The sequence below is a fragment of the Rhinopithecus bieti genome, unplaced genomic scaffold (genome assembly GCF_001698545.2).
Source record: "Rhinopithecus bieti isolate Rb0 unplaced genomic scaffold, ASM169854v2 scaffold_15776, whole genome shotgun sequence".
Lineage (NCBI taxonomy): Eukaryota > Metazoa > Chordata > Mammalia > Primates > Cercopithecidae > Rhinopithecus > Rhinopithecus bieti.
The window spans coordinates 619,687-630,645 of record NW_016808836.1 but is presented as its reverse complement, the minus strand read 5'-3'; the positions used below and the strand labels follow the sequence as shown (position 1 = coordinate 630,645).

Here is a 10,959-nt window from a genome sequence, read left to right as displayed (position 1 = left end):
TGTTGCCCAGGCTGGAGTGCAATGGCACGATCTTGGCTCACCGCAACCTCCGCCTCCCAGGTTCAAGCAATTCTCCTGCCTCAGCCTCCCTAGTAGCTGGGATTATAGGCATGTGCCACCAGGCCCAGCTAATTTTGTATTTTTAGTAGAGACAGGGTTTTTCCATGTTGGTCAGGCTGGTCTCGAACTCCTGACCTCAGGTGATCCACCCGCCTCGGCCTCCCAAAGTGCTGGGATTACAGGCGTGAGCCACTGCACCCGGCTTTTTTTTTTCTTTTCTTCTTTCTTGTTTTTGAGATGGAGTTTTGCTCTTGTCGCCCAGGCTGGAGTGCAATGGCATGATCTCGGCTCACTGCAACCTCTGTCTCCCAGGTTCAAGCGATTCTCCTGCCTCAGCCTCTCGAGTAGCTGGGATTACAGGCATGTGCCAGCATACTGGCTAATGTTTGTATTTTTAGTAGAGACGGGGTTTCACCATGTTGGCCAGGCTGGTCTCAAACTCCTGACTTCAAGTGATCCACCCATCTCAGCCTCCCAAAGTGCTGGGATTACAGGCATGAGCCACTGTGCCTGGCCCAGTCTTAACTTTTTAAAAAGGGCCTTAACACGGTGACAATAATTGGCCTCATATGACTTTTTTTCCCCTAGAGATAGGGTCTTGCTCTGTTGCCCAGGCTGGAGTGCAGTAGCACAATATCATGGTTCACTTCGGCCTCCAACTCCTGGGCTCAAGTGATCCTCCCACCTCATCTTCCCAAGCAGATGGGACTACAGACATGTGCCACCATGCCCAGCTAATTTAATTTTTAATTTTTTTTTTTTTTGAGACAGAGTTTCGTTCTTGTTGCCCAGGCTGGAGTGCAATGGCGCGATCTCTGCTCAATGCAACCTCCGCCTGCTGGTTTCAAGTGATTCTCCTGCCTCAGCCTCCCCAGTAGCTGGGATTACAGGCATGCGCCACCACGCCCAGCTAATTTTGTATTTTTCAGTAGAGATGGGGCTTCTCCATGTTGGTCAGGCTGGTCACGAACTCCTGACCTCAGGTGATTCGCCCGCCTCGGCCTCCCAAAGTGCTGGGATTATAGGCGTGAGCCACCGCACCCGGTTTTAATTTTTTTTATCATTATTATTTGTTTTGTAGAGACAAAGTCTTGTTATGTTGCCCAGGCTGGTCTTGAACTCCTGGGCTCAAGCGATCCTCTAGTCTCGGCCTCCTAAAGTGCTGGAAGAATCAGGCACTAGTGTGAGCCACTCTGCCCAGCCTGTTGTTTATTTATTTATTGTTTACTTCTTCAGTGAGTGCCCACTCTGTGTCCTGACACTAGGGATGGAGGAGTGAACAGGACAGACTTCTGCCCTCATGGAGCTGACGTCCTAGTAGGGAAAACATAAAAAAGAAGTCCAGGCCAGGCACTGTGGCTCACGCCTGTAATCCTAGCACTTTGGGTGGCTAAGCCAGGCTGATCACCTGAGGTCAGGAGTTGGATACCAGCCTGGCCAAAACGGCAAGATCTCATCTCTACTAAAAATACAAAATGAGCCAGGCCTGGTAACAGGTGCCTATAATCCCAGCTACTTGGGAGCCTGATGTGGGAGAATCACTTGAGCCCTGAAGGCAGAAGTTGCAGTGAGCTGAGATTACTTCACTGCACTCCAGCCTGGGTGGCAAGATAGACTGTCTCAAAAAAACTAAAAAGGCGGCCAGAGAAGTTCTGCCTGGGAAGGAAACATTTCAGCAAAGAACAGAAAGAATGGAGAGAGGCATCCCCTGGGACAGCTGAGGGAAGGGCCGTCCAGACAGAGGGAAGAGCCAGTGCGAAAGCCCTGAGACAGGTGTGTGCCTGCCCTGGGGAGCAATTTCGAGGATGCTGGTGTGCCGGGGGTGCAGAATGTGATGCGGCATGGGTGTTCACAGGGGCCCTCTGGCTGCATCAGGGAAATGATCTTCAGGGCCAGGAGTGGAGCAGGGAGGCCCAAAATGCATAGGACAGAGCCTGGCCTGTGGCAGACTCATAGCAGTCATAACTGGAAGTTGGGAAGAGGCTGGAGGAGGTGGTCTAAGAAGGCAAGTTGGGCTGGGTACAGCAACTCACACCTGTAATCCCAGCACTTTGGGAGGCCAAGGTGGTAGGATTGCTTGAGCCCGGGAGTTTGAGACCAGCCTGAGCAACATAGTGAGACCCCGTCTCTACAAAAAAAAAAAAAAAAAAAAAAAAAAGCCAGGCATAGTGGCATGAGCCTGTAGTCCCAGTTACTAGGGAGGTTGATGCAGGAAAATCAGTTGACCCAGGAGGTTGAGGCTGCAGTGAGCTGCCATCGTGGCCACTGCACTCCAGCCTGGAGGACAGGCTCACACCTGTAATCCCAGCACTTTGGGAAGCCGAGGCAGGTGGATCACCTGAGGTCAGGAGTTCGAGACCTGCCTGGCCAACATGGTGAAACCCCATCTCTACTTAAAATACAAAAATTAGCTGGATGTGGTGGTGCACGCCTGTAATCCCAGCTACTTGGGAGGCTGAGGCAGGAGAATCACTGGAATCCGGGAGGTGGAGGTTGCAGTGAGCTGAGATTGTGACACTCCAACTCCTGCCTGGGCGACAGAGCAAGACTCCATCTCAAAAAAAAAAAAAAAAAAAAAAAAAGGAAAGGCTGTGAGCAAAGGTGTGGTGGTGGTGGGAATCTGCCCCCCTCAGAATTCACGCCCCCTCCACACCATGGACCACAGTGCCAAGGTCGCCCCTCAGAGCAGGTGCTGAGGTCCGGACCAGGGAGCCCTGGGACAGGGCGGCGGGGAGAGGGCTTCCTAGAGGGGGCCCCCAGGCACCGGGAGGTGGCACCAGGGGAACGAGCCCTTCATGTCCCGCCAGATTCTTCGTGAACTTTGTGGTGGGACAGGACCCGGGCGCAGACATCGCCTTCCACTTCAATCCGCGGTTTGACGGCTGGGACAAGGTGGTCTTCAACACCCTGCAGGGCGGGAAGTGGGGCAGCGAGGAGAGGAAGAGAAGCATGCCCTTCAAAAAGGGTGCCGCCTTCGAGCTGGTCTTCCTAGTCCTGGCTGAGCACTACAAGGTCTGCGTCCTTTCTCTCTTATTTCCTGAGCCGGAGTGCAGTGGCCCCATCTCGGCTCCTTCCTTCCTTCCCTCCTTCCTTCGTTTTCTTTCTCTCTTTTTTTTTTTTTTTTTTTTTTTTTTTTTTTGAGATAGAGTCTCACCCTGTTGCCCAGGCTGGAGTGCAGTGGCACGATCTCGGCTTACTGCAACCTCCACCTCCTGGGTTCAAGAGATTCTCCTGCCTCAGCCCCCCGAGTAGCTGGGACTACAGGCGCGTGCCACCACGCTCAACTAATTTTTGTATTTTTAGTAGAGACAGGGTTTCACCATGTTGCCCAGGCTGGCCTTGAACTCCTGACCTCAGGTGGTCTGCCCGCCTCGGCCTCCCAAAGTGCTGGAATTACAGGTGTGAGCCACCGTGCCCGGCCTCTTCCTTCTTTTTCTTCTTTATCCTTCCTATTTCTCCGTTCTCTCCTCTTTCCTTCCCTCCTTCCTTCCCCCCTTCCCTCCTCTCTTCTTCCTTCTCTCTCCCTCCCTCCTTCCTTTCTTTCTTTCCTTTTTCTATCCCCACTTTTTATGTCAACTTCTTTCTTTTCTTTTCTTTCTTTCTTGCCTATTTTTAAAATTCCTCTTTTAGCTCTTTTTCTTAGTCCCATTACCCTACTGCTGCATGTGGATTTCCTCCTACCAGTTTGTGTTTTTTGCAAACCGTGTACTTTTTTTTTTCTCTTTAGACTGGGCCTCGCTCTGTTGACCAGGCTGGAGTGCAGTGATGCAAAGAGCTCACTATACCCACAACCTCCCCAGGCTCTGGTGACCCTCTCACATCAGCCTCCGGAGTAACTGGGACTCCAGGTGCACATCACCACGCCTGGCTAATTTTGTATGTTTTATAAAGACAGGGTCTTGCTATGTTGTAAAGATAGGGTCTTGCTATGTTGCTCAAGCTGGTCTCAAACTCTTGATCTCAAATGATCCCCCAACCTTGGCCTCCTAAAGTGCTGGGATTACAGGCATGAGCCTCCGCACCTGGCCAGTGAGCTGACTTTTGACCCTAGCTTGGCCTCTGAGCTGTGGACTCCAAGGTTCCTGATGCTGAGGCTGCGCCAGCTCATCCCCAAGACTTTCAACTCCCAATGAAAAACATCCCTGTTCCCTGCTTTTTTTTTTTTTTTTTTTTGAGACAGAGTCTTGCTCTGTCGCCCAGGCTGGAGTACAGCAGTGTGATCTTGGCTCACTGCAACCTCCACCTCCCGGGTTCAGGCGATTCTCCTGCCTCAGCCTCCCGAGTAGCTGGGATTGCAGGCGCCTGCCACCATGCCTAGCTAATTTTTGTATTTTCAGTAGAGGCGGGGTTTCACTATGTTGGCCAGGCTAGTCTCGAACCCCTGATCTCAAATGATCTGCCCACCTCAGCCTCCCAAAGTGCTGGGATTAGAGGCGTGAGCCATGGCACCCTGCCCCTGCTTCCTGTTTCTACCTTCCCAGGATCATGGGTGCTGACTCCTGACCTCCCATCTCTGCCCTCCAGGTGGTGGTAAATGGAAATTCCTTCTATGAGTATGGGCACCGGCTTCCCCTGCAGATGGTCACCCACCTGCAAGTGGATGGGGATCTGCAACTTCAATCAATCAACTTCATCGGAGGCCGGCTCCCCCCACCCCAGGTGTGAGGGGTCCCATCCCTTCTTGCGTCCTTCCTTTCTAAATTCAGTTCCACATTCATTTTTCTTTCTTTCTTTCTTTTTTCTTTTTTTTTTTTGAGACTGAGTCTCGCTCTGTTGCCCAGGCTGGAGTGCAGTGGCGCAATCTTGGCTCACTGCAAGCTCCACCTCCCGGATTCACGCCATTCTCCTGCCTCAGTCTCCCAAGTAGCTGGGACTACAGGTGCCCGCCACCATGCCTGGCTAATTTTTTTATATTTTAGTAGAGACAGGGTTTCACCGTGTTAGCCAGGATGGTCTCGATCTCCTGACCTCGTGATCTGCCTGCCTCAACCTCCCAAAGTGCTGGGATTACAGGCGTGAGCCACCGGGCCTGGCCTATTTTTTCTTTTGAGATGAAGTCTTGCTCTGTCGCCCAGGCTGGAGTACAGTGGCGTGATTCTGGCTCACTGCACTCTCTGCATCCCAGGTTTAAGCGATTCTCCTGCCTCAGCCTCCCAAGTAACTGGGATTACGGGCACCCACCATCACATCCGGCTAATTTTGTATTTTAGTAGAGACGGGGTTTCACCATGTTGGTCAGGCTGGTCTCGAACTCCTAACCTCTGGTCATCCACCTGCCTCGGCCTCCCAAAGCACTGGGATTGCAGGTGTGAGCCACTGTGCCCAGCACCAGCTAATGTTTTTTACTTTTGTAGAGACAAGTTCTCGCTATGTTGCTGAGGCTGGTTTTGGCTTCCCGCCTTGGCCTCCCAAAATACTGACTNTTTTGAGACTGAGTCTCGCTCTGTTGCCCAGGCTGGAGTGCAGTGGCGCAATCTTGGCTCACTGCAAGCTCCACCTCCCGGATTCACGCCATTCTCCTGCCTCAGTCTCCCAAGTAGCTGGGACTACAGGTGCCCGCCACCATGCCTGGCTAATTTTTTTATATTTTAGTAGAGACAGGGTTTCACCGTGTTAGCCAGGATGGTCTCGATCTCCTGACCTCGTGATCTGCCTGCCTCAACCTCCCAAAGTGCTGGGATTACAGGCGTGAGCCACCGGGCCTGGCCTATTTTTTCTTTTGAGATGAAGTCTTGCTCTGTCGCCCAGGCTGGAGTACAGTGGCGTGATTCTGGCTCACTGCACTCTCTGCATCCCAGGTTTAAGCGATTCTCCTGCCTCAGCCTCCCAAGTAACTGGGATTACGGGCACCCACCATCACATCCGGCTAATTTTTGTATTTTTAGTAGAGATGGGGTTTCATCATGTTGGCCAGGCTGGTCTTGAACTCCTAGCCTCAAGAGATCCACTGGCTACAGTCTCCCAGAGTGCTGGGATTACAGGTGTGAGCCATGGTGCCCAGCCAGGTTCCACATTCATTTATTTCCCAAGCGCCTCCCTCTGCTCAGTGATGCCAAGAGCCCAGTGATGATCAAGGGAGCCCACTGGGAAGACAGACCCATCACTGCAAGGGATCAGGGCCAGGAAGGGGAGGCCCAGGCTGAAGGGTTGCAGCTGGGTTGGGACCCAGGTAGAGGGATCAGGACCAGGATAGGGGGTGTGTGGGGGCAGGCAGAGGGGTCAGGCCCTGGGCTAGGCAGGGCTGGAGACGGGAATGACTGAGATATCTCTGGGCCCTGACCTCACCGGGCTCACAGACATGGCATCAGAAATGGTCAGGGCTGTGGTAGGGAAGGCACAGGCAGAGGGGTGGGGGCTGGGATGTGGAGTATGCAGGAGGTTTTGGGAGCCTAAAGGAAGGGCTTGACTAGCCATGGGTCAGGAAGGCAGGGCTTCCTGGTGTAGGAGGAAGTGTGTAAGGTGAGTCAGGAAGTGAGGATAAGGAAGGGAAAAGAACACACGATAGTGAATGAATTCCCAAGAGGTTGCTTAACACCATCATTAAAAATAAATAACATGCAATTAAATTGAGTTTCTCAATTTTATTTAATTTATTACTATTATTGAGGCAGGGTCTGGCTCTGTCACCCAGGCTGGAGTGTGGTGGTGCAATCACAGCTCACTGCATTCTTAACTTCCTGGGTTCAAGTGATCCTCCCACCTCAGCCTCCTGAGTAGCTGGGACTACAGGCACACGCCGCCATCCCCAGCTAATCTTTAAATTTTTTGTAAAGACGGAGGGGAGGAGTCTCCCTATGTTGTCCAGGCTGGTCTCAAACTCCTGGCCTCAGGTGATCCACCCACCTTAGCCTCCCAAAGTCCTGTGATTAAAGGCGTGAGCCACAGCACCTGGCATATAAAGCTACTTTTTTTTTTTTTGAGATGGAGTCTTGCTGTGTGGCCCAGGTTGGAGTGCAGTGGTGCAATCTCAGCTCACTGCACCCTCCGCCTCCCAGGTTTAAGCAATTCTCCTTTCTCAGCTTCCCAAGTAGCTGGGATTACAGACACCTGCCACCACACCCAGCTATATAAAGCTACTTTTAAAGGGCCTTTGGGATAGCTGGCTGAGAATAGAAGTCAAGACAGAAAGGAGTTAATTACAAGGAGGAGAAAAGACGAGGAAACAGAGAGAAAGGGAGAGACAGAGAGTAAAAGTTAAAGGTGTTAGACTTGGGAGGCTGAGGCGAGCGGAGCACCTGAGGTCGGGAGTTTGAGACCAGCCTGACCAACATGAGAAACCCTGTCTCTACTAAAAATACAAAATTAGCCGGGCGTGGTGGCGCATGCTTGTAATCCCAGCTACTTGGGAGGCTAAGGCAGGAGAATCTCTTGAACCCAGGAGGTGGAGGTTGCAGTAAGCCGAGATCGTGCCACTGCACTCCAGCCTGGGCAACGAGAGCAAAATTCCATCTCAAATAAATAAATTAAATTAAATTAAATAAATAAGGTGTTAGGCAGAAGGAAGCCCCTGTGCTGAGGTGTGGCCAAGACAGAGAGAGACAGAAACACAGAGACAGAGGCAGAAACTGATATCAAGGTCAGCGAGTCAGGGCCCCGGGACAGCAGGAAGACAGCATGGGGAAGGGTACAGAGAATGGAATGGACCAGGCATTGTCCTACAACTTTGGGGTGAGTCACTGGGCATCAGCAATCCCTCAACATGGGGTGCCCCTCTCCATGAATCTGTGATTGGGGTGCCACCCTTTGATGCCAGAGTTCCCTGGCACAGTGGTGGTGGTGGGCCACCCCAGGGCAGGCACCCTCGACATCTTTCAGTCCCAAATGTGGGGACCCTCTCATAACCGCTTTCTCTTTCTGTGCCCACAGGGACCCCCAATGATGCCACCTTACCCTGTAAGTACTTGCTGACGGGTGAGGGTCTTCCCCCTTAGTGGGGGTCCCTCAGCCCTCTCACCCTTCCCACCTTCTGTCCATGGTTCAGGGTCCCGGACATTGCCATCAACAGCTCAACAGCCTGCCCGTGAGTGGGAGGGCTGAGATGCCCCCGGGTGGGGAGTGGGAATGGTGAGAATTGGGGTGGGGGAAGCTAAAAGGGGTTGCAGCCCCAGGTGTACTAACCCAGCACCTAGAGAAACGTCGGAGTCTAATGGGTGTGTCGTAGATATCTGTTGACTCTTGGAGAATAATATCGCTTCTTCCTCACTTCACAGACCATGGAAGGACCCCCAGTCTTCAACCCGGTATGGCTTAGGGGAAACAGAGGTGGATGGTCGAGAGGGGGCACGGATCCCCGGGGAACCTGAGACAGCCAGAAAGAGAGTGGGCTGAGGGTGTTTGGGGTGGGAGGTGGGGAGAGGGTAGATAGAGTTAGTGGTCAGGTTTAGGGAGCAGAAGGGGTTGGGGATGTTTTCCAGGAGGAGTAGGGCCTCTCAGAAAATTTGTTCTTGGGCCAAGAATGGTGGCTCATGCCTGTAATCCCAGCACTTTGGGAGGCCGAGGCGGGTGGATCACGAGGTCAGGAGAGCGAGACCATCCTGGCCAACATAATGAAACTCCGTCTCTACTAAAAATACAAAAATTAGCTGGACGTGGTGGTGGGCGCCTGTAATCCCAGCTACTCAGGAGGCTGAGGCAGAAGAATCATTTGAACCAGGAAATCGGAGGTGGCAGTGAGCCGGCATAGCGCCACAGCACTCCAGCCTGGCGACAGAGCGAGACTCTGTCTCAAAAAAAGAAAAAAAAAAAAGGAAGAAAATTTGTTCTTGGCCGGACATGATGGCTCATGCCTGTAATCCCAGCCCTTTGGGAGGCCAAGGCAGGTGGATCACTTGATGTCAGGAGGTCCAGACCAGCCTGGTCAACATGGTGAATCCCCATCTCTACTAAAATGACAAAGGTTAGCCAGGTGTGGTGGCACATGCCTGTAATCCCAGCTACTCGGGAGGCTGAGGCAGGAGAATTGCTTGAACCCGGGAGGCAGAGGTTGCAGTTAGCTGAGATTGTGTCACTGCAACCTGGGCAACAGAGGGAGACTGCTTAGAAAACAAAATTTGTTCCTGCAAGGCTGGGCGTGGTGGCTCATGCCTGTAATTCCAGCACTTCGGGAGGCTGAGATGGGGGGATTGCTTGAGCCCAGCAGTTCGAGGCTGCAGTGAGACTTGATAATGCCACTGCACTCCAGCCTGGGTGACAGAGTGAGACCCCATCTCTTACAAGAAAAAAAGAAAGGAAAGAAAAGAAAAGAAAAATAAAATTTCTTCCCACATCTGGCTCTGCTAAGCTGAGAGAGAATGGGAACCCCCCATTCTCTTCCCACAGCCTGTGCCATATTTCGGGAGGCTGCAAGGAGGGCTCACGGCTCGAAGAACCATCATCATCAAGGGCTATGTGCCCCCCGCAGGCAAGAGGTATAACGTAGACTAGGTGGGAACCCCCAGCCCCCTCCTCCCTCCTCAGACCCAACAGTCTAGACCCTCTGTTCCCTCCTCCTTTAGGGACTCAGAGGTCCAGCCCACAGGCCCCTCCCCATTGGACTCCATCTGACTCCCCCCTCCTTCTCTGTCCCCAGCTTTGCCATCAACTTCAAGGTGGGCTCCACGGGGGACATAGCTTTGCACATTAATCCCCGCATGGGCGACGGTACCGTGGTCCGGAACAGCCTTCTGAAAGGCTCGTGGGGATCCGAGGAGAGGAAGATCACGCATAACCCATTTGGTCCCGGACAGTTCTTTGATGTGAGTCTGGGTTCTCTTTTCCCACTTCCTTCCAGGGCCTTGGTCCTGGCCCTGGCCTCACGCCCCCCACTCTCCCTGCAGCTGTCCATTCGCTGTGGCTCTGATCGCTTCAAGGTTTTCGCCAATGGCCAGCACCTCTTTGACTTCACCCATCGCCTCTCGGCCTTTCAGAGGGTAGACACGGTGGAAATCCAGGGTGATGTTACCTTGTCCTATGTCCAGATCTAATCTATTGCTGGGGCCATAACTCATGGGAAAATAGAATGATCCCCTAGGACTCCTTTCTAAGCCCCTAATAAAATGTCTGAGGGTGTCTCATGAGTGTGTGTCTCCATCTGCTCCCCCACTACTCTTCCCTTCCTTCGTTCAGTCATGCACTTCATCTATCCTTCATCCATCCAGTCATCTGACCATCCATCCTCTCATCATCATAACCCTGGTTATGCCCCAAGCACTGATTTAGAGCTCATTCATTTCTCACAGCAACCCCAAGAGGTAGAAACAATTATTATCATCCCTCTGTAACAGATGAGGAAACAAAGGAAAATGAAACAAATTGCCCAAATTACGCAGTGTATAAATGGCAGAAGGAGGATTCAAATCCAGCTGGTCTGGCTCCCAAGGATCTGCACACTTAACCACTATACAGCTTGTCATTCCATACATCCATGCATCCATCTCTCCACTCATGTATCCCAACATCCATTAATCTCTCCATGTATCCAACCAAAAGTCCGTCCAACCATCCATCAATCAAACATCCAACATCTAGACCTCATCAATCCATCCATTGATCTGATGGTTCAACCATCTTTCATCCAACCTTTTATCCACCTACCCATCCACCCATCCATTTACCTCTGCACTCATCATCTCATCATCTCATGGTCAATCTCTCCAAACATCCAGTCAACCATATGTTCACCCACTCATCCAAACATCCAACCATTCTTTCATTCGACACTTTATCCATCACCCATGCATCTAACCATCCGTCATCCTCTCCATCCATCCAAACATCTAACCATCTACCAGTCCATCTGTCTATTCATTCAGCCATCCTTACATCTAACTTTCGTCCATCCATTCATTTCTTCATCCCTCTATTTGTCCATGTAATTCTCTGCTTTCATCACACTCATCCATTTGTCCTCCATATGCCCAT

General features: G+C 51.9%; 1 protein-coding gene across 1 annotated transcript; it reads left to right on the top strand.

Moving 5' to 3' along the window:
* Positions 1 to 2,655: 2,655 nt before the first annotated feature.
* Positions 2,656 to 10,115, top strand: LGALS4 (galectin 4; the record flags this gene model as incomplete). Its single annotated transcript, XM_017887351.1, has 8 exons — positions 2,656 to 3,072; positions 4,585 to 4,719; positions 7,927 to 7,953; positions 8,042 to 8,080; positions 8,271 to 8,300; positions 9,379 to 9,467; positions 9,629 to 9,794; positions 9,876 to 10,115. Coding segments are annotated over 8 exons (1,050 nt in total), but the record flags the coding sequence as incomplete, so codon positions are not given.
* Between the last annotated feature and the right edge of the window lie 844 nt (positions 10,116 to 10,959).